The sequence below is a fragment of the Carassius auratus genome, unplaced genomic scaffold, assembly GCF_003368295.1.
Source record: "Carassius auratus strain Wakin unplaced genomic scaffold, ASM336829v1 scaf_tig00033656, whole genome shotgun sequence".
Lineage (NCBI taxonomy): Eukaryota > Metazoa > Chordata > Actinopteri > Cypriniformes > Cyprinidae > Carassius > Carassius auratus.
In genome coordinates this window covers 18,593-42,912 of record NW_020526097.1, presented here as the reverse complement: position 1 = coordinate 42,912, position 24,320 = coordinate 18,593, and the positions used below count along the sequence as shown (strand labels likewise).

At 39.6% G+C, this 24,320-nt stretch overlaps 1 protein-coding gene and 1 long non-coding RNA gene across 2 annotated transcripts; both read left to right on the top strand.

Annotated features, from left to right (window-relative positions):
- The first annotated feature begins 12,107 nt into the window (after positions 1 to 12,107).
- LOC113081292 (antigen WC1.1-like) lies at positions 12,108 to 16,969 on the top strand. Its single transcript, XM_026253367.1, has 14 exons — positions 12,108 to 12,212; positions 12,372 to 12,686; positions 12,958 to 13,269; positions 13,404 to 13,718; positions 13,832 to 13,915; positions 13,992 to 14,309; positions 14,779 to 15,078; positions 15,169 to 15,246; positions 15,332 to 15,646; positions 15,736 to 15,948; positions 16,046 to 16,100; positions 16,207 to 16,262; positions 16,701 to 16,760; positions 16,920 to 16,969. The coding sequence occupies exons 1-14, from the start codon at positions 12,155 to 12,157 to the stop codon at positions 16,967 to 16,969; spliced, it is 2,529 nt and encodes an 842-aa protein (XP_026109152.1). The 5' UTR covers positions 12,108 to 12,154.
- Positions 16,970 to 18,562: 1,593 nt separating this feature from the next.
- LOC113081291 (uncharacterized) lies at positions 18,563 to 19,291 on the top strand. Its single transcript, XR_003282151.1, has 3 exons — positions 18,563 to 18,672; positions 19,067 to 19,129; positions 19,269 to 19,291. It is a non-coding gene; the product is annotated as an uncharacterized LOC113081291 (long non-coding RNA).
- The last annotated feature ends 5,029 nt before the right edge of the window (positions 19,292 to 24,320 follow it).

Here is a 24,320-nt window from a genome sequence, read left to right as displayed (position 1 = left end):
AGACGAGAATCACAGGAACAGCGAACAGGAACTAGGAACCGGAACAGGACTGGTACAGCACACGACGAACACTGTGAACACCAAAACAACTATCTGACAAAGAGAGGAGAGTGCGATGAGTTTTTGTAGGTGAGTGAATTGGCAGCAGCTGGTGCGGTGAATGAGATCTGCTGGAGTGCTGATCAGTAATAACGAGCGGTCACGCCCACTAACACACAGAACAACAAATACACGGGACATGAAGAAGCCAGTGAATTCATGAACCGTGACAGTACCTCTTGGCGTTCCTTACCTGTCGATTGTAATCATCAATAAGGGAGTGATCCAGTATGTCTCTAGCAGGAACCCAACTTCTCTCCTCTGGACCGTAACCTTCCCAAGTACTGGAATCCGCGTCACCTCCGCCTTGAGTCCAGAATACGATTGACCAAATATGTAGGTTCCCCATCTACGAGTCAACCCATTAAGTGTGGTAGGTAAGTCCAGAGCGTAGATTTCTCTCAGGACGCGGTCAGCCAACCCATGCAGGAACATGTCCCACTGCGCCTCCTCGTTCCACTGACACTAAGCCACCAGAGTCCGGAACTCGATTGCGTAATCCGATACTGATCTTCCGCCCTGTTTGAGGTCTGCAAGGATTCGTGCCGCTTCTCTTCCCGCAACCGCGCGGTCAAACAACCTCTTCATTTCGGCGACGAGTGTCTGGAACGAGGCACAGCATGGATCTTGGTTCTCCCACACCGCCGTCCCCCATAGCGCTGCCCTTCCAGTCAGTAGTGTAAGTACGAATGCCACTTTGCTTCGTTCAGTGGCAAAGGTCCTGGGCTGCTACGAGAAATGCATCGAACAGCGTGTTTGGAATGTTCTGCAATAGTTAGGCTCACCATTGTATAACTCGGGGACCAGTAGGCGGGGCTCTGACTGGGAAGTGCTCTGTGATGGTTCGGGAGGGGCGGCAGGTGTGGGTGGCGCAGTGGAAGCCTGTAGATGTTGCAATTGCTGGGTGAGCTCGGACACCTGCACCACAAGAGCTTGAATGGCCCGACCCAACTCCGTCATGTTCCTCTCCTGGGTATCCATCCGTGAAATGCTGGCTCTGATAAATTCCTCCAGAGGAGAAGAAGATCCGCTTGCTGCTTCCATCGTTTGGTCAGATCGTTCTGTCATGATACAAGAGGCGGAAGCAAATTGCAAGTGACCTCTTTTATTGAGGAGTAGAAAAAGTCAATGAGCGATACTGGAGTTCGGGTGGGCTGGTGGTGCAGGTACTAGCTGGTCAGCGTGCTGGTGAAGACAGGTGACGGTGAACATCCAGACGAGATGAAGAGAATCACAGGAACAGCGAACAGGAACTAGGAACCGGAACAGGACTGGTACAGCACACGACGAACACTGTGAACACCAAAACAACGATCTGACAAAGAGAGGAGAGTGCGATGAGTTTTTGTAGGTGAGTGAATTGGCAGCAGCTGGTGCGGTGAATGAGATCTGCTGGAGTGCTGATCAGTAATAACGAGCGGTCACTTCCACTAACATACAGAACAACAAATACACGGGACACGAAGAAGCCAGTGAATTCATGAACCGTGACAGTATTTGTGCCCACCTCTGGCAATGGGTCTCATTCATGAAACATTCGTAAATATACGAGTTTAAGAATCTAAGAATATGTGCATGATTTGCGCGTAAAGAGAACTTCCCGAAAACTCTTCTCCTGATTCACAAATACTTCATAAACGTCAGATGTGATAGTGAAATCTGTGTGTGTGTTAATGAATTCCAATCAGTCGTAAATGGGACGCGCGTGCACGCTCATTCTCAATTACCATAAATCCCGCCCATTAAATCCTACTGACAACTATATATAAGCATCATATTATGACACAAAACGAAGGATTTCAACATGTCTTCTCAAAAGCGAATGACAAATTAAAATTTCTCAGCTTCATAAATTGAAGTTTTATTATCAGAAGTTCATTCAAAACGCCACGTTTTATTTCAAGGGTATATAGTGGCGTATCAGGTCCTAAAAAAGGAAGCTTAGCAATATTACAGATGCTGTTAATAGAGTTTCATCTGTTAATCGAACAGTCCCAGAAGTGAAAAGAAAAACCGTATGTAATTACTATATAAAATATTTTTTTCAAAATGCTGTGTAAATATGTACCCGATTATGAATTAAAATGCAGCCGTATTAATGAGCAAAATGTTCAGACGTTAAACGCACTATTTACGCGTGGCTGGGAGCAGGTGTAGATTTATTTCGTACCAACTAACATTTGGAAAATACGAACGTTTTAATGAATCCGAAAATTTATGCCAGAACCACTTTACACGCGATTTACACAAAAATTTGTTCTGCTCGTGTTTCATGAATGAGACCCATTGAATTTAGAATCCACGATTAGCGAAAACGAATCTTTGAAAAACATGAACAAAGAATGAAGCATATTTGAAGTGCCTGTTAATTTTGTGCGACTGAGTTCATTTATTTTTTCATTTTCATAGTGTTTTTCTTCTTTTGTAATGGCATATTTTTGATAGTTTCTGAAAAAGCTACGTTCAGTTTTAAAAAGTTTTGTTCATTATTATTGAAACAAATGTAATTCCATACAAGCTTTTGCTGTATGATGAACTGTTTATATATTTTGTCTTTTTTAATGCCCTACTAATATACTATATGCATAAATATATGTAAACTAATGTGTTCTTGACAAACATTGCTAAAATATACTTTTGAATAATACTTTTGAATCTTTAAAATACATTTGATTTAATAACTAACATGAACTCAAAGCGAGAAGCCTGCACCCCATTGCTCATATAACTTTTCTTTCTTTCAGTTTACTACACACTGAACTATACAAACTTGTGTAACCCACAGTTTCAACACTGCAAGCACTAGGCAAAATAAATGTATACTTTAACACTTTATTATACAACTTATTAATTTGTGTCTTCATCATACTACACATGAACATTCTCAACAATTACCAAACATCAGCCATAGTTACTTTCAACTGTTTATGCTGTGTCAAAAAGAGTTAGCAAATTAAGTATAGGCTTGGCAAGGATATTGATATAACACATTTAATAAATAATTGCATTTCAAAGAGTTGGCCCATGAATGGTGGAAAAAAAATTAAATAATTGCAATAAAAATTATTCAAAAATGTATTAATAGCCTACTGTTCAGAACAAAAAAAAAAAAGAGGATGCAGTGGAATCAGTCGTATATAGCACAGTGCTCATTCAGCAAATGCACTGAATGCACAGATGTGTTTTGAGTCTGGATTTAAATGTGGCTAAAGTGTAGGAGCACATCTGATCTCTTCTGGAAGCTGGTTCCAACTGTGTGTGCCATAATTGCTAAAAACAAACTCCCCTTGTTTTGATTGAACCCTGTATTTCTAACTGACATGTCCCTGATGATCTGTTTATATCTGATTCGGCCCTAAATTTATTGGTTAAGTCCACCCCTGCTTTTTTAGATTATAATTTAATAAAAAGAATGAAAATATGAGAAATATCACTATTACTGCCACAGTGTATTTACTTCATTCTGAGTGTTAGAATGTATTATAGCAGCAAAAAGTCAAATGAATGTGCTGTGAAATAAGCTCTACATTTAATAAATTAGATTTGTAGCAGGATCCTTAAAGCATTCATTAAAATAAATAAAACAACAACAATAATATACAAAAATAAACAAGTTGCATTTACATATTAGTGTTCATTTAAATACTTATAAGATGATGATGATAATATTAATAATAATTAATAATAATTAATAAATATTAAAGTTGCATATATATATATATATATATATATATATATATATATATATATATATATTTAATATATTGTCACGGGCTGAAGAATCACACGACAGGGTTTAGTGTAAAGTGAAGCCCCGGAGGGTGTATTTATTAAATGGTGCTCGGTGTAGTGCTGAATCCTGTAGTGTCCGGTGCTCGTCCTCGGTGCCACGTGATCCTGTTTGCCGGCCGGCTGAGTGCAAGGGAACTTGGTGTCCGGTGCTCGGGTGGCGGGCTGGTCGATCCGCAGCTGTCTAGAGGGACAAGAGACACAACGTTAGTTTCAGTCATCTGAAGAGCCTCTCTCCCCTGTGTCACCTTCAGCCACAGCATTTATAGTCCTCTTTTCATCCGCTTCAGCTGGGACCGATCAGCCCGCTGTGATTGCGTGCAGGTGAATCTCCCTCGTTGCCAGGGCGACGCTGATAGGTGCCCAGGACACGGCTCACAATATATATAAACTAAATATGTTTTGCTTGTACAATACTTTCCCATATCTAATTTATTCAACAGCTGAAAGTGTCTGATTATAGTGGAGATACTGAGATAAACTTAGTAGCATTGGGCTGATCATGTGATCTCAACTTGGCTGCCAGCAGGCACATTTAGTGGGCCTTTCAAAGTAAATAAGCTACATAAGGTCCACACAATCGGCAAAGTCGCATTTTTGATTGCACTTTGAAGACTTTTCCAGATTCTCCAGAGTTCTCCAGAACGCATACGGTTTGCAAATCAAGGTTCTGTGGGAATGCGAATGGAATCGGATGAAAAAGACTGACTCCTCTGTGATAGAATTTATGGCCGATTATTCCGCCCAGAGAGATTGAATCCGTGTATAAACTATACCACAAAGTGAGCGGCGATGAGAAAATAAGATATCTGGATTTCACCAGTCTGTACCCTTTCGGTAAGGCTAGGAAAAGCTACCCGATCGAACACCCCAAGATTTTTGCAGATTTCGAACCGATTTAAAATTATTACGGACTTATCAAAGCCACCATGTACCCTCCCCGCAACTTACTGCACCCCGTCCTCCCTTTCAGATCCCAAGGAAAACTCATGTTTCCGCTATGTAGAATCTGCGCTCAAGACCAAAACCAGACCTCGAGCTGTACCCACACGGACCAGGAAAGATCGCTCTCGGGCTGTTGGGTCAGTATCAAGCTTTTAAAAGCCATCGAGAAGGGCTATGTGGTAGCCAAGATAGACGAGGTTTGGCATTTTCCACAACGGTCAGACACGTTGTTTGCCGAATACGTAAAAACCTTCTTGTGTTTGAAACAACAAGCGTCGGGCTACCCTTCGATCGTCGCCACGGATGCGGAGAAAGAGGCTTACATTCATGACTATTTTGAAAAAGAGGGTATTCAACTCGACCCGGAAAAAATCAAGTACAATGCCACCCAAAGGGCGATCACTAAATTAATTTTGAATAGTTTGTGGGGAGGCTTCTCTTTACGACCAAACTTACCTCAAACGATTCTGGTGCGCGAGCCCAAAGATTTCACCAGAATCGTTTTTGGCAATACCGACACGTTGACCTATTTCTCATTCGTCTCAGACGACGTGGCTCTAGTCCAGCATAAACCCGACAAAGACGATGTTTGCAAGGCGTGCGACGTGAATGTTTTTGTAGGCGCTTTCACTACAGCATACGCCCGACTGGAATTGTACGAATTGATGGACAGACTAGGTGACCGACTGCTATAACCTGACACAGACAGCGTCGTATTCGTGTCTAGGGACGGCAACTGGGAGTCTCCTCTGGGTGATCATTTAGGGGAACTGACGAGCGAATTAGACCCCGATGACCATATAACGACCAGTCTGTGCCAGCGGTCCCAAATCGTATGCATTCGAGACGGTCAAAGGTAAAGCTAAGCTTTCCATGAAAGCTAAGGGCATAACTCTGAATGCTAAAAATTCCCAAGATATCTGTCTCGAATCCCTGATTGGTCTGGTTGACAGCTATGTGACGTCTCATGATAGATCCAAATACATCCTGGCTCAGACGGAAAACATTGTGAGAGATAAAAAGACTCTCACATTACAAAACAAATCAGTCGTTAAAAGGTTTGAGGTCGTCTACGATAAACGTCGGCTTTTAAGCGATTATACCACACTTCCTTACGGCTACTGATCAGGTGACGATGCACAGAGGGTCTCAGGATGTGTCCGATTTTAATTTCAGACTTCAACACCCTTTCAGCTGCATTGTATCTGGACCGTCCAATTCTGGAAAGTCTTATTTTGTAAAACCTTTGTTGGAAAAAGGTTTGAATATCATTTCAAATAAAATTGAAAACATTGTTTGGTTGTATGATTGCTGGCAAACTTTGTACGATTATTTACTTCAATTGTATGACATTAAATTTATACAAGGTATACCCCAGAGTCTGAATGATGATGATTTACTGCCTGTTACCACTGCTAATCTTCTCGTGGTCGACGATCTCATGGAGCAAGCTAGCGCTAACGTTGAACTGCAGCGCATGTTCACTCAATACTGCCACCATCATAATCTCAGTTCTATTTACATAGTGCAAAATTTATTTGCACAGGGAAAGTCGAGCCGAACCATCAACTTAAACGCCAATTATATGATCCTGTTTAAAAATCCTCGGGACTTCCATCAAGTGGCGATGCTAGGTCGTCAAATGTACTCCAGAAACACAAAATACTTTATGGAGTGTTATCACGACGCAGTCGACCGACCTTTCGGCTATCTAATGATAGACTATAAAGCAAAAACTCCGGAGCAGTACCGTCTCAGAACAGGATTGCTTTCAGACCGTCAGGTGGTTTATATCCCAAAAAAAAGAAAAACGTGATAACGAGTCTTCAACCAGTCTTCAACCACATGGTCGATTTGTTAAAAATTGTTATGGCCCAGCAAAACATTAGGGATGACCGGAGACCTCCAGGATGGTCAGAGTTTCTACGTGCCTTTACCGAATTAAACATCCCTTTTTTAACGGTGCAGAATCAACAGGTCAGACGCACGATTAACTCTCTAAAGAGTAAACCAGTAGACCCCCCATCACCTCCTGATAGACCTTATAAAAAATAAAAATAAAAGACCCAGAGATATTCACCTCGCTTGGGTCCGCAATTCGGAGACTGAGCTCTAAAGAGTAAACCTGTAGAACCCCCATCACCGCCTGTTAGACCTTATTAAAAAAAAGGGGAGGAGATATTCACCTCGCTTGGTTCCAGATTTTGAAGACTCGCCGTTTAAATCGCCGGCTATCGTCCGAGGGCAATGGCTGGAAATGTAACGACTCCTTAGATTTTGTGTGAGCATTAATATGTATCTTATGATTAAATAAATAAAAGACGATGAGAAATATAATGTTTCAAGCTTTTTTTATTTATATGTCAAACATGTCTGCACGCTATGAATGCATGATAACATTTTATCATTACAAACATGTGGTCTCAATCTCTTCACAAAGAGGGACACCATTTTATCATTTTTAATATAATCATTGGTGTATAGTTTCATCACGAATCATCATCACAAATGATGTAGAAAAAACACACAGTACTGTCCGTGCTGTCCGAGATCCTCAACGTTTTTTTGGGTAGTTGATCGCTCGGTAGAACCCAGAGAAAATGAGTCCTGCATGCTATTTTATCCATGATAGCTGTGAGTTGTAGCATGTTCATCTCTCAGTGGTGATCAATCAGTACCTGTCTGCGGTTAGACACTTCAATGAGGCTGTCGAATACGGCGTAAATTATCAAATTAACGATATTCGGCAGTGCTTGTCTGAAACGAGCTTCGACTCTGATGTTCCCGGACTTGATGAGGGAAATGTGATAACCGCAGTACTCTTCCGGTGTCAGGTTAAATGCGTAGAGCGTGTATCCGTTCAGGAAATCATTCCTGCCGATACAGAGCGGTTGATTTTTAAGGTGTCTCTCGGTGGTCATCGCCAGCTTGAACGCTGTGGCGGTGGAGGCGTGGTTCAGCGAGGTCTGCGACGGGAGAGAGAGCGAAGAGACGAGCGGTGGTAAGTGGTTCAAGTGAGAAACAAGTAACACCTGGTTCTCGTTATAGTGATTGGCATGGGGAAACGCTCTTTAAGCAGCCCGCGGATCGGCAGAGAGTGAGAGAGCTGTGGACTCAGGGAAGGACGCAGCAGCTGGAACGTTGCAGCAGAAGAGTGAATCCTTAGCTTAGATCCTTATCGGCACGCGGACATCAGTTTTCGCTAGTCATAGTCGATTACGCAACCCGATATCCCGAAGCAGTGGCGCTCCGCAACATCTCGGCAAAGAGTGTGGCGGACGCCCTTTTTCGTTTAATCTCCCGCATGGGAATCCCAAAAGAGATTCTCACGGACCAGGGCACCGTGTTTATGTCACGCACGTTACATGAATTGTATGAATTATTGGGCATTAAAGCGGTACGTACCAGCGTCTATCACCCACAAACGGACGGTCTGGTCGAACGCTTTAATTGTACCTTGAAAACGATGATTCGTAAATTCGTACAAGAGGACGCGAAAAATTGGGACAGATGGCTGGAACCCCTATTATTCGCTGTGCGCGACATTCCCTAAGCCTCCACGGGGTTTTCCCCCTTCGAGCTTCTTTACAGAAGCCAGCCCCGAGGGGTGTTGGATGTCCTGAAAGAAACTTGGGAGGACGGACGCTCTGAGAATAAAAACGAAATTCAATATGTCATGGACCTGAGGACAAGACTCCATACACTGGGGCGGCTCTCTATGGAGAATTTGCTTCAGGCCCAGGACAGACAGAGCCAGTCGTATAACAGGGGAACTAAGCTACGAGATTTTGCACCAGGAGATAAAGTGCTCGTGTTACTACCCACCTCTTGCTCCAAATTATTAGCGAAGTGGCAAGGACCCTTTGAGGTCACACAGCGGATAGGAGATCTCAATTATGAAGAAGCATGAACGGATAGAGCCACGCTCGGCAAATTTACCACCTCAACCTCCTCAAAAAATGGAGTGCGGAGGTGTCAGTGCTGTTAGCGACGGCAGTGAACGGAGAGGATGATCTCGGGCCAGAAGCAATTATCAAAGGAAAATCCCTCACCCTGGCCCCGGGGGGGATCACCTCTCGCCCTCGCAGCTCACTGACATCGGGCGGTTGCAGTCCGAATTTGCTGACGTGTTTTCGCCTCTGTTGGGTCGTACTTAATATGATTCAGCAACATATTGAGACCGAGCCGGGCGTGGTTGTTCGCAGCTGGCCGTATAGGTTACCTGAACACAAAGAAAGGTAGTTCAGGCTGAATTAGAAGCTATGCTAGGGATGGGGGTAATCGAGGAGTCCCACAGTGATTGGGCGAGCCCGATAGCTTTGTTGCCTAAAGCAGACGGCTCGGTGCGCTTTTGTGTGGACTACCGCAGGGTGAACGCAGTATCAAAGTTGGATGCTTATACAATGCCGCGGATTGACGAGTTGCTCGATCGGTTAGGCACGGCTCACTTTTACTCGACATTGGACTTGACAAAGGGATATTGGCAGATCCCCTTATCTCCAATGTCCAAAGAAAAAACAGCCTTCACCACGCCGTTTGGATTGCACCAATTCGTGACGCTTCCATTCGGTTTGTTTGGGGCCACGGCTACGTTCCACTGTCTCATGGATAGGGTGCTAAGACCCCATGCTACATATGCCGCGGCCTATCTGGATGATATCATCATCTATAGTGGAGACTGGCAGCGGCACATGGAGCATGTGAGGGCCGTCCTTGGGGCGCTGAGATGGGCGGGGCTAATGGCCAACCCGAAGAAGTGCACAGTTGGGCGGGTGGAGGTAAGGTATCTGGGCTTCCACTTGGGTCACGGGCAGGTGCGTCCCCAAATTGATAAGACGGCAGCGATTGCAGCCTGCCCCAGGCCCAAGACCAAAAAGGAGGTGAGGCAGTTCCTGGGTCTGGCGGGATATTACAGGAGGTTTATCCCTGACTATTCGGACCTCACCAGCCTGCTGACTGACCTCACTAAAAAGGGGGTACCAGATACGGTCCAGTGGACGGAGCAGTGCCAACAGGCCTTCACCTGGGTTAAGGCTGCCCTGTATGGCGGGCCGCTCCTGCACTCTCCTAACTTTTCTCTCCCCTTTGTTTTGCAGACTGACACGTCGGACAGGGGCTGGGCGCATAAAACTTTTGTTTTATGATTTTTGTGTTTGTTTAAGAAAGAATAAATCTTCCTCGAGCCTCAGTATGCCGACCCTGGTCTCCTTCCTTCACCCACAAAGAGAACATAAACTGTATTACAAACGCGAATGGATTTTTGGCGTAGGAATAGATGAATGTGTCCTTATCGACCATACCAATAATGATAGACTTTGGCAGCGTTCCTAAAAACAGATTTTCTTGATTGGAAACGCGAGAGCCGGTGGGTATGGAGAACGATTTTAGACAGACCCTATCGATGGGGTCGACCTGTGAAAACATGGTAGCTGCCAGGTAATTTATTGGCCCCACCTTTGCCGGGTGGGCAATAACAGCTCCGTCAGGCCCCGTGATTTTCACCCGTAGATAGAGCACCGTGTTATTGAGATCCAAATAATCATCCCCATTGCCGACGATAAAAAAACTCCAATGGTGCAGAGTCCGATATGGCCGATAATGGGGCTACTTCTAGATAGCCGTTTTTCTCAATAACGGTCTGCGTCAGCGGGACCGTAAATAGGTCCAACTCGGACTCGATGCACTCCCCCGACATGCGGTGCAATAACGCCATTTTAAAAATATTGTTTTTTGCGACTCTCTTGATTGACGCCTTTCGACTAACAGGTGTCAACTATTATGAGAAAAAGAGCTTTGACACACTTAAAATACATTTTTAAGGCACCTTTAGTTTTTATACTGCAGTGTATTCAGAGCTGGGTAACAAACTGAAATCATTGAGCCAGTGAGCTATTAATTGTTTCTAAAGAGATGAACTAAAAAAAAAAAACTATATTAAATTTTTCCCTGAATACTGTAAATTGATATTTCAAAACAAAATCTGAGTTACTGATTAAATAAATTGTTGTTATCAAATAACTGCTTCAGATAAGGTGCTTCTCGATACTCAAACTGGTGCTTCCTTGTTACCTCACACCTCCATTCTTTAGTCTGTGACTTGGAAACTGATCAAATAAATAAATTCTACATAATATACATAATTCTATAAAGATACGTAAATAAATCTACAGAGAAACGTAAAACAATAAAAGATAAGTATTTCTATATAGAATTAAATAAAAAAAGTCCCCCCATTTATTTATATACTTATTTCCATTTTATTTATAAATGTATTTATTTCAACATTTTTATACATTTTCACATTTATTCAAATCTGACATAAATACTTATAAAAATAATAAAAAAATAGCAAATAAATGTTTAAATAAATAAAAAATAAATAAATATTGAAAAATACAATTATGCATAAATAAGGAAATACTAGTTGAATTCTTTCTTTTTCTTTGTATAATTATTTATTTATTATTTTGGCAAATTTTGCATTCCATATCAGAGAGGTTGTCTTGTAATACAGTATTATACACTCCTCATCAGGCTCTTGTCTGCGCCTCTTTACAATAAAAAAAGTTTTGCTGCCATCTTCTGGGAAAATGGATTATTACAATATTAAACGCATATGACTATTGATGACATTTTCTTATTCTCCAAGTTATACCTAATGAAAGTAGACAATATTTAATGTATTAAAGTGTATCATAATATAGTTTTTACTATGGTGTAATCATATTTTATTATTTCCTTGGTTAGAATGAAATAACACAATTAGTAAAATCCACTTACAGTAATATTATGCATAATTTATCCAGAAACAGTGAGATTAAAATGTTCTATTAATTAAAATTAGTCATAAGAAAGTGGTTCTAGTAAGTTTGTGTAAGTGCTTGAAGTGTTACAGAAGTCATCAGTGCTTTTATCTGCTGTGTTCAAGTTCAGGTTTTGATGCTGAATATAAGCTGCAGTGTTTCTGTATCAATCTGCTTTAAGTTTAGTGTGACTTTATCTCCACACTGACTTCTTACAGACACAAGTCTTTCCTCAGTGAAGTGTCTCTCACACTGGAGGAGGAGTCCCGCTCATCAGCGCTCATACTTTATTGATATATATGGAGAAAATAAAAATGCTGCTTTCTGATTTGTCACTGATTGTGTTTGATGATTTCCTCTGTTGTGTCTAATAAGGTAACAGTGAGTGTCATTGGCAGCTGTGAGTCTCTCTCTCTCTCTCTCTTTAGGGGGCTGACAGGAGCCAGTTTCTTCAGTGTGTTTGAGGGAGCACAGGAGAAACTTGTGCTGTGTTCTGAACTGTCTGAGAGTATAGTGAAATGGAGAGCTATCTGGCATATATTTTTGTTCCATCTTTTGTGTCACTCATTACAGCCGGTAAGTATACACTCAGAATTAAGAGCCATCTAAAAAAAAAGGAAAGGAAAGAAAAGAAAAAGAAAGAGATAGAGAGAGATAAAAAAAATCTCTATTTTGTATTCAGATTTTTTATTAATTAATTTAATTTATTTACCACATTTATGATCTCTTTAACAGACCATGTGAATGTAAGGTTGGTTGATGGTAACAGTCGCTGTGCTGGTCGAGTGGAGGTTCTTCATGATGGTCAGTGGGGAACAGTATGTGATGATGGCTGGGATCTGACTGATGCTGAAGTGGTGTGTAGAGAGATGGACTGTGGGAAGGCTGTTAAAGCAACATATGTAGCTCAGTTTGGACAAGGATCAGGTCAAATCTTGATGGATGATGTGGACTGTAGTGGATCAGAGTCAACACTGAAGAACTGTACATCAAGAGGATGGGGTATTAGCGACTGTGGACATCGTGAAGATGCTGGAGTCATCTGCTCAGGTAAGCTGTTTCATACATCACTGCATATGAATAATAATAATAATAAAAACATCTGTAAGACTTTTTTAAAAAGTAAACTATTTTAGTATGTACTGTGCGAATTTAGAAACTTCTGAGGGTGTGTTGGCTGGAACAATAAATTATGGTAACAAATAAAAAATAATGAACAAATAATTCACATTTTTAACCATGTTTAATTATTTTATCTTGAATAGTTATTAGTTAATTCTAAATATATTTTTTTTACTGTCCTTATAATTCAAATACTCAGAAAATGGACTTCGACTTGTGGACGGGTCTCACCTGTGCTCCGGAAGAGTGGAGATGCTCCATACAGAAGGATGGGGTTCAGTGTGTGACGCTGCCTTTGACCAGAAGGATGCAGAGGTTGTGTGTAGAGAGCTGGACTGTGGGGCTCCTGTAAAGGTGCTGGGAGCAGCTGCTTTTGGTAAAGGGAAAGGCCGTGTTTGGTCAGGGGATATTCAGTGCAGAGGAAGTGAATCACAAATACACATCTGTCAACGATTGACTTCCCAGATGCAGAGCTGTTCCCATGACAATGATGTGGGAGTGATCTGTTCTGGTTGAGTATAAACATTTGGTCACTATCTTGATGAATTATAGTTTTAATGCATTATACTATAATGCTGGTGTATTGCTCAGTAATCTTGACTATAGTTTTACACTGTTTAAATAAGCTGTCACTTGTTTGTCCAGGTTACACTGATCTCAGGCTGGTAAACGGTTCAGACTCTTGTTCTGGAAGAGTGGAGCTTCTGTTCCTCAATGATTCAAGCACAGTGTGTGATGCATGCTGGGATATGAGAGCCGCCAATGTCCTCTGTAGACAGCTGAATTGTGGGATTGCTGTGTCTGTTGTGGGATCAGATAGGTTTGGAGTGGGAAGTGGTGAAATCCGGGCTGATGTGTTTGATTGTGACGGGAATGAAACAAAACTCTCAGAATGTTCCATCTCTTCATGGAGTCGAGCTGAATGTTCTCATAGACAAGATGTTGGAGTCATCTGCTCTGGTGGGCAAATTCACACCACACTGAAGTCATGGGTTTCAGAATAAAACTACACATTTTAACAAATATAGGATATTTTAGATAAATATTGAATGACAGATAAATACTCTCTCCAGACAGTAAAGCTCATCTGTGGAACTGCAGCTCTCCACAAGCTCTCAACTGCAGCTCCACACAACAGCTGTCAATCAGAAACTTTGGTGAGAAGAACAACATCTGGGCAGATTCTTCAGTTGTTCGTGATCAATAATGTGTTTTTCTGTCTCTGAATATCAGGTCGGGGGTCCATCAGGCTGGTGGGTTCTGGGGGAGACTGTGCAGGGAGGCTGGAGGTTTTTCACAACGGCTCATGGGGGACAGTGTGTGATGACTCCTGGGATATTAAAGATGCTCATGTGGTGTGCAGACAGCTGCAGTGTGGAGTGGCCCTCAGTAACCAGCAGGTACCAGCCTGGTTTGGTCCTGGTTCTGGACACATATGGCTGGATGAGGTGGAGTGTGAGGGGAATGAGACGTCTCTGTGGAGCTGCTCTTCTCCAGGCTGGGGAAAACATGACTGTCAACACAAGGAGGATGTAGGAGTTGTGTGCTCAGGTAAAAAATAATGTTATTAATCTTTTTTTTTTTTTTACTTTTGAAGTTTTCTAAACTACTCCCTTGTCCACAATGCAATATAACACTACTGAATCAGCACAAAACACACAGCCTGTCCAGTAACTGGATTCTCAAACTAATCTTTAATCAATCGGTTATTTTTAGTGAATCAAACATACAGTTTACAGCTAACTTTGAGACTAAAATCAATTTAGTTTTACAGACTGCATGTTCATATGACAACGTGTAGCTAAAGATATGCATTGTGCATTTAGTCAATATTAGTATTTTATTTATATTAAGAAGTGAAGGGCTTTTTGTGTTTTTTATACATAAAATAATTATTAATGGAACCATTAAGAAAACATTATTGTTAGGTTGAATCAGAATAAGAAAATTTAAATTCTTTATGATTAAAACATTGTCATTACATGAGTGTCAAGGTTTTTTCTCATTCTTTCCCATCTAGAGTTTAAAGAGATCAGGTTAACTGAGGGCTGTGAAGGGAATCTGGAGGTTTTCTACAATGGATCCTGGGGTAATGTGTGTTACAACCAGATGGACAGAGACACAGCGAGTCTGATCTGTCAAGAGCTGAACTGTGGAAGATCTGGCAGTGAACCCAGTTATTCAGAGGGACTGAAGCCTCGTAACTGGCTTGATAATCTTAAATGTCGACGACATGACTCCACTTTATGGCAGTGTCCATCTTCACCCTGGGGAAATAATGACTGTGATAATGAAGAAGTGGCCAAAATCACCTGCTCAGGTAAGATGCTATATAACTGAATATATTTTTTGTCTTTTAATTATTTTATTCTATTCAATGGTAAATTACATTTTAACATTATAATCTCAGAGGATCAGATTCGTGTGTCGCCTCAGAGTTTTCTGACATGTTCTACCTCACCATATCCATACAAGAGACAGTGTTCAAGTAAGGTTATTATGATTTTATTATTATCATTATTATTTTGTAAACAGTGTGCTGAAGCTGGTCAGTGATGATGTGTGTGTTTTAGATCATGTTCCTCTCAGACTGATCGGAGGGGACGGCCGGTGCTCTGGGAGGCTGGAGGTGTATCATAACGCTGTGTGGGGCTCAGTCTGTGATGATCAGTGGGATATCAGCGATGCTCAGGTGGTCTGCAGGCAGCTGGGTTGTGGAGCAGCACTGAGGACTGATGGGAATTCAGTCTTTGGTGCTGGTGAAAATGCTGTGTGGATGAACAAAGTTGAGTGCAGAGGGAATGAGATTCACCTGTGGGACTGTCCTCTCTCCCTGAATAAACACACTGACTGCTCCCGCAAGAAGCTTGTTACACTCACCTGTGAAGGTCACAGCAAGATTGTTTGATATTTTTAGTGCAAATAATAGTTGAGTAATTAATCAGTCATTTGTATGTTTTTTATTATGTTTTGACAGGCTTGTCAGATGTGTCAGTCTCCACTACTCCTGCCACAACATCATCAGCTTCTCTTCCAGTTTCTCCTTCAGTGCGCTCAACATCAGTCTCTCCTTCACAAACTCCTACACCAGAGTCTCCCCCAGTGCTTGTGATTGTTCTGGGAGTTGTGCTCTTACTGCTCTTAGTGCCACTGCTTATACTGATTCAGCAGAACAGAGTGATGAGGAGAGGTAGGAGAGATCCAGAGACTGTCATATTGTGTTTTATTCAGTGTGTGATCAGTCATGTGTTGTGAACTGATGCAGGTTTGTGTGTCTACACTCACAGCTCTCTCTAAGAGGAGACACAGGATGATGTCTGAGACCGTTTATGAGGAGATTCAGCACAGACATAATCACTTCACTCAGAGGGGTGAGACATGAGCCACTAATCTCATTTAATACCATTAATAAGAGTATGTCAGACAGTTGATGTTCATCTATTATTAGTCCTGTTAAACCTCCTGCTTCAAACCACAGAATTCCTGACAGAAAACCACAGAGCTGCAGGTGCATGTTTATGTGTGTGTGTGTGTGTGTGTGTGAGAGAGAGAGAGAGAGAGAGAGAGAGAGAGAGAGAGAGAGAGAGAGGGAGTGTGTGCCAGTCAGCGTCTCTTCCTGTGTGTATTTTTAGAGGGTCATAAGCAGGGACTTATATGTTTGTACATGTACAGTAGATGCAGGTGTGAGTGTTTGTGTGTGTTTGTGTGTGTTTGTCTCTTCCTGTGTATATTTCTGGAAGGCAGTAAGAAATGGGTTCATATGTTTGCTAATAGGCCTAAACAGCATGGGATTTATTTCTTGAATACTTTAAATAATAAAGTAATTGTGTTAAGTAATAAAGTAATTTGTTGTGTTGTCACTAACACAGTGTTTTATAATCGAAAATTATTCAGTCTGTTTGTAATGAAAATGGTTCTGACTGTTGTGCTCTCCTTTAACAGGGAGTCTCATCTCTGAAGAACTGCATTCTGGGTATGAAGATGCTGATGAGCTTCTCTCAGGTTAGAGAGCTGAAGCACATAATCAATCCACATCAAAAAAAAAAACTTTTATAATAATTAACTTTAACTAGTAATTCCATATTATATTTGATAAATGACTCAACACTATTCAAATGCTGATGTTTACTTGTATATTAACAGTCTGCTCTCCTTTTTTAGCAAAAGAGTTTAATGCTGCATATTATGATGATGTCACCAATGGTCAGTGACCTTTTAAATTTATCACATGATTCATTATCAGATGACATATAACACATTTTCGGTTTGATCTGCAGCAACAACATATTTAGGCTTTTGTATCCAAATATATTGTGTGTTGATGCAGAAGAGATGATGAAGGAAATCACACCGGGATACTATGATGATGTCATCACTGACGGACTGAAACCAGCTCGTGAGACAGGTGTCACTCCCTTATTCTACAACAGCAAATAATATACTTTTAAATCTAAATATTACATTATATTTAAGATAGATATTTCAAATTTGTTCTGAATGTAATACCTGTGTGAATTTGTAGAAGACACACCTGAGAGCTATGATGATGTCATGACGAGCGAACACAACTCTGATATCAAAAAAGGTGTTTTACTTTATACATTTTTTTTAAATAATATCACTCTACAATCAAGATCATTACAGATAATATTTAAAAAATCCTGCCTTAAAGGTGCAGTAAGGAACTTTTGTAAAAAAATATTTTTTACATATTTATTAAACCTGTCATTATGTCCTGACAGTAGAATATGAGACAGATAATCTGTGAAAAAAATCAAGCTCCTCTGGCTCCTCCCAGTGGTCCTATTGACATTTGCAGTTACAGACCGCTCCCGGTAAGAAATCAACCAATCAGAGCTGCGGTCCGTAACTTTGTTTGTGTTCAAAATGTAGAAAAATGTATATAATAAGCGAGTACACCCTGAATCCATTTTCCAAACCGTGTTTTTGGCTTGTCCTGAATCACTAGGGTGCTCCTATAATAAGTGTTTATATTCGGACTATTTTAGATTGCTTCGGGGGTACCGCGGCGGAGTAACCCAGTACCTTTGTGATTCTTCATAGACATAAACAGAGAGAAGTAGTTCCGGCTACGATGTTCTTCCGCAAGACGCAAGCAGTTCTGTTTATTAACCGCTAGAGCGTCAAAAGTTCCCTACCACAGCTTTAATGGGTTTTTGGTTTACACTTAAATTGACTCATATTTGCATGTGTAGTGAACACCCCAGAGAATTATGATGATGTCATCATTAAAAGACCGAGCTCTCGAGGTTTAACAGGTGAGATGCACAGAACTACATTTTTAATCACCCTTCACATATTTACATGAGTATTGTGATGTGCTGGACAAAGCTGGCTGAGATCAGATCTAACTGCAGTTTAATAGAACTTAGAAGTAACACACGGAAGAGAAACACAGGCAAATCAAGCAGCAATACATTCAAGCCGTTTTCTGTTAATGTGTGAGACTTCTGGTTCATTAGCTGCTGTAAGGAAATAACGAGAGGAATAACAACATGCAGTAAACAGTATCATTTTATGCACTGCAAACCAGTATGTTCATAATTAAGATTATACATTAAAATAATAAGGTAAGACACTCCAGTTTGCAATATCAAGCAGAAAAACAAGCTGTTTTGTACAGCTAAAAATAGCTAGAAGCGGATGAGACCAGAAGACAGACACATAAAATTTACAAACATGCACACAGGAAAAATCAGTGGTGGATACACTGGAGAACAAAAGAGACCAATGAGTTACTATGGGAACTAACAAGCAGATGGGTGTGGTTAAATGAGTGGCTATGGCAACTAATGAGGTTAACAATAAAGACAAACAAGGCACACAACAGACAAGGACAGAAAACACACAGGAAACATGTAACAAGTATCAGGCCCTGTCCACAGGAACATGGGTATTTTCAAAACTGCAGCTGTTTCTGTGTGGTTTGGTCGTTTGTACACACACAAACACAGTATCAGGTCACTGAACACGAACCTTTTTAAAAACTCCTGCCAGGGTGAAGATTTTCAGAAACTCTGATTGCAGTGTTGTCGTGGCTTCTAATTAGTCAACAAGGCTTTATTATCATGGTTATATCACCACCTGATGGTTTGGCAACATTTTCAACAAGTTTTTTTTATTTTTTTATTTTTTTTTAAACAAAGGAGGAAAAACTTCTGTTTATAAAAATACCAGTGTATTGTGGACTAGGCCTCAGACGTGTGTTCTGTGTAAAAAGTCACTCGAGGGAAATGAGAAGTGTTTTATAAACTGATGTGACATGTTTTTCTGTCATTCTTGATCAGAGAGAGTTCAGGAGGAGTATGATGATGTGATGAGTGTCAGTGAAGATGTGAGAAACCTGATGGGTAAGTTATTATAACCCTTTTGTTCTCATTATATTAACATCTTTATTTTAATTTAGTCAATGTTTTCATGTTAAGACTTTTAAAATATTCATCCAATAAAAACATTTGACCTGATTTAATATTTTGTATTTAATAACAGATTATGATGATGTGGAGGAGGAGTCAAACAAAGTTGTCGGGCATTCAGTTTAGTGATCATCCACTGCATCGGTTCAACAAATCTGAACAAAGTTTGAGTGATATTGATATTGATATATTAAAACTCTGGTTTTTATACCCCCCTCCCCCACCCATCCCTTTTTGTATTAAAACTTTTAAGCCTTTGAGAGTTTTGTATTTTTTGGGCCTTGTTGATATAAAAAAAAAAGAAAACTTTTTAGACTTCTAATGAGTATTATAATAAGACATTACACAAAACCTGAAATCTCAAACTTGAGATCCTACCTTATAAAGCACAACAACCACAGTGATAGTTGAAGACATCTTAAACATATGACCAAATGAGCGTGAGTGATTTAACAGTCTTCAGCATCACTGCAGCAAGCACCTAGAGATTTGAAAGTAGATAAATGCTGAACAAAAAAATCGTCTAATTAAAAAATAATTATTAAATTAATAGTTATTGTTATTTAAATTGTTAATATGTTATAAAGTGTGTTTTTAACCAGTAAATAAATATGCATATTGCTTGTCTGCTGGGCATTTTACTTTTATATGCATCATCCATCTGTATAAGTGTTGCGTTATGTGCAGTTCAACAACCTGTAAGATGTTTAAAATACATCTTCACTATAATCCATATTATTCACTTCATAATAACTTGTACAACATATTATGACTTATATTATGCTCAACAGAACATTAGGACCCAGTGCAGATCATGTTTTCTCCATCAATATAAAACAAGTACAGTTGACTGTTGTCTGACGTCACAGTAATTTAAATGCTTCAGTCATACATGAAAACATGGTTAATGTCCTGCTAATAATAAAGAGTTAGCAAATTAAGTATAGGCTTGGCAAGGATATTGATATAACACATTTAATAAATAATTGCATTTCAAAGTGTTTTATGAACGGGGAAAAAAATCTAAATAATTACAATAAAAATTATTCAAAAATGTACTACTAATAGACTACTTAGGTTTAGAATAAAAAAGAGGATAGTTGCAGTGGAATCAGTCATATATAACACGGTGCTCATTCAGCAAATGGACTACGAGCACAGAAGTGTTTTGAGTCCGGATCTGAATGTGGCTAAACTAGTGGAGCACATCTGATCTCTTCTGGAAGCTGGTTCCAATGTGTGCCATAATTGCTGAATCCTGTATTTCTAACTGATGTGTTCCTGATTATCTTTTTAAATCTGATTCGGCCCTAAGCTTATTGGTTAAATCCGCCCCTGCTTTTTAGATTATAATTTTAAAAACGAATGAAAATATGAGATTACTGCCACAGTGTATTTACTTCATTCTGAGTGTTAAAATATATTATAGCAGCAAAAAGTCAAATAAATGTGCTATAAAATAAGCTCTACATTTAATAAATTTGATTTGTAGCCGGAATGTAGCTGTGAATTAAATTAATGAACATTTTTTTTGTCTGGAAAAAAAGTGAGAAGCTCGCTCATGTGGCGACACAAGGACAAGACTCCCGCCTGCTGCTCTTTATAATAAGAGCTTTGCTGCCATCTGCTGGACACATGTAAAAATGTCTTTGATATGATGGCAAATTAATATCTTTAGTATTTACCCATACTCTGTTTTCCTGGTCCTTCGGGACCCTTAAATCATTAATTAAAATAAATAAAACAACAACAATAATATAAAAAAATAAACAAGTTGTATTTACACATTAGTGTTCATTAAAATACTTATAAGATGATGATAATAATAATAATAATATATAATAATTAATACATATTAAAGTTGCTGGATATATATATGTATAATAGTAGCTGTCTCAGTTTTATATTTTTTTGTGGGTTGCAGCCGTGGCTGAGGTTTTACAAACATCACAGCTTAACAAAATATGTCAGTGTTGGATGTTGCATTTGTGTGTTTTTTGTGTTCTTACCTGGCCAGATGCATCATGGCCTCCAGTACATTAGCTCCATGCAGCTCTGCACTCATAGAACATCAAGTTTGCTTCCTATCAAATATAGCAAATACTATTAATCAGTGCTTACTGTGTTGAACAAGGTGATGTTGACGTAATATCAAATCGTATGAATTTAATGAGAAAATATAACCTGACAAGTCAGTGCTTTTAAATCTTAAGTATCTATGTTCATTCTTACAATGCAAACACCCTAGGCATATCAACGGTTATTTTCTTTAATGTCGGGAGTTTTCCCTACTTATTAAAAAGCAATGTTGATTACAGTAGCGAACATCATGAACATGATAAACATCAGACAGAAACACGACCTCAACATATATATAACAAATGACAAGTGCTCATTCTGAAATCCTTGTTCAGTTATTCATTGTTTATATAATTTTTTTGTAGTGTTTTTATTCGTACAATAGGCGCTAACTTCAAATGTTTAAACAATAATCTCGTTAACAGCATTCATTTTGAAGCAGGTAATGATTTAAATGGTGGTTAAATATATTATTAATTAATCATGCAACATGTAGGCCTAAACGGTAGTGCTAGTAAACATATTTGCCCAATCTTGAAGAGTCTGAAATAGATGATGCTCAATCAGGACATTAAAAATATACATATCATAATTTATTCAGAGAAATAACTGAGTAACTAATACAGTACGGACATGAAACTTTATTTCAAGATGGTAAATTAAGCTTTACATTTCAGTATACAGCAATATAATAACAGAAGCTACTGTATTATTCATTGTATATTCAAATCAATTTCTGATACTAATAGGTTCATGTTTAACAATTCCTGAATAATTACGTACATAAAGAAATAGGCTATATTTTGTGTAGGATCAGTTACCTGTGCCGTCAGTGCGGTTTGAATGTATCTCAATGGTGCTCTCTGCTGGTAGGGATTAGTAAAATGATGGATCAAACACTTCCGGTGGCTTCAATTCCTGTTGGCAGTTTAGAACGCGATGAGCGATGCAGTCATATATACATCAGTGGTTCTAAAACCCCAGTATGGTGAGGGGGACACAATGCTTTCAAAAAGCACCATCGTTCAGATGAGACGTTAAACTAATGTCCTGACTCTCTGTGGTCATTAAAAAAATCCCATGATGTCTTTTAAAAAGAGTAGAGGTGTGACCTCGACATCCTGGCCAAGTTCGTCCATTGGTTTCTGACCATCATGGCCTCCTAACAATCCCCATATCTACTGATTATCTTCATCACTCTGTCTCCTCTTCACCAATAAGCTGGTGTGTGTTGGGTGTTCGCACTATGGCTGACGTCGCATCATTCAGGTGGATGCTGCACACTGGTGGGGGACGAAGAGATACCCCTCACAATGTAGAGCTCTTTAAGTGCCTAGAAAAGCAGAAAAGCACCAAAGAAATGTAATGAATTATTATTATTATTATTATTATTATTATTATATATTTTTATGTTAGTTAACGTAAGCCTTTTATATTAAAATATTATTTTCCAAATATAGCTGAAGCTGTTCTGGTTGATGTGTGTGTTTTAGATCATGTTCCTCTCAGACTGAGTGGAGGAGACGGCCGGTGCTCTGGGAGGCTGGAGGTGTATCTTAACGCTGTGTGGGGCTCAGTCTGTGATGATCAGTGGGACATCAGCGATGCTCTGGTGGTCTGCAGGCAGCTGGGTTGTGGAGCAGCACTGAGGGCTGATGGGAATTCAACCTTTGGTGCAGGTGAAGGTGTTGTGTGGATGAACAAAGTCGAATGCAGAGGGAATGAGATTCATCTGTGGGACTGTCCTCTCTCCCTGAATAACCACACTGACTGCTCCCACAAGAAGCTTGTTAGACTCAACTGTCCAGGTCACAACAAGATTGTTTGATAATTTTAGTGCTAGTTGAGTAATTAATATGTCATTTACATGATTATTAATGTGTTTTGACAGACTTGTCAGATGTGTCAGTATCCACTACTCCTGCCACAACATCATCAGCTTCTCCTCCAGTTAAATTTTCACATGAACAAGTTTTTTTTGTTTTTTAAATTGAGGAAAACTCCTGTTTATAAAAATACCAGTGTATTGTGGACTAGGCCTCAGATGTGTGTTCTGTGTAATTAAGCCACTGGAGGTAAGAATGATCCCTCAAATGAGAATTGTTTTATAAACTGATATGACATGTTTTTCTGTCATTCTTGATCAGAGAGAGTTCAGGAGGAGTATGATGATGTGATGAGTGTCAGTGAAGATGTAAGAAACACGTTGGGTAAGTTATTATAACCCTTTTGTTCTCATTATATTAACATAACATCTTTATTTTAATTTAGTCAAAGTTTTCATGTTAACACTTAAAATATTCATCCAATGACAACATTTGACATGATTTAATATTTAGTATTTAATAACAGATTATGATGATGTGGAGGAGGAGTCAAACAAAGAAGTGGGGCATTCGACTCCGTGATCATCCACTGCCTCGGTTCAACAAATCTGAACAAAGTCTGAGTGATATTGATATTGATATGTTAAAACTCTGGTTTTTATAAGCAATAAAAACAGTTGTAAATGATGTACATAATACAGAGCATCTATGTTTCAATAAAACGTAAAAAAAAAAGCTTTGTTTTACAACAAGATTATAATATCTAATTATTTTAACTTACAGTGGAATGTTTTCCTCGATTTCGGTGCACAAGTTCCTGAACATGATGCATGATGGGATACACTTGAATACTGCTTAGGAGCAGAATCGTGTTTAGGTTTAGTGTGCGTTAAAGGAACTGATTTGACATATTTAGTGGTGCTCGCAGCTCTCTCTGTTGGTCAAAATATTTACAAAGTTACATGACTGCTCTGATGACCAACAGCAGCGGTACACAAACCATGCAACTGTTTGGGGCCCCCTGTGGGACCCCCCTTCCCTGTAATGGGATTTTTTGGCACATTAGAAAAATCATGTTACATCAGGGGACTTTGCCAAAGTTTTTGTTGCCAATTCTCCTAAAGTTTGTATTTTATTTAGACATCAGACAAGAATTAACATCCAACAGTGGTCTCTGCCTAATATAATAAGTTATTATATAACATCTGTTTTTCTCTTAA

Coding starts and splice junctions, on each gene's coding strand:
- LOC113081292 (XM_026253367.1), top strand. CDS start 12,155: ATGGAGAGCTATCTGGCATATATTTTTGTTCCATCTTTTGTGTCACTC. Junction 12,213..12,371: donor TGTGTCACTCATTACAGCCG/GTAAGTATACAC, acceptor TCTCTTTAACAG/ACCATGTGAATGTAAGGTTG. Junction 15,247..15,331: donor ATACAAGAGACAGTGTTCAA/GTAAGGTTATTA, acceptor TGTGTGTTTTAG/ATCATGTTCCTCTCAGACTG.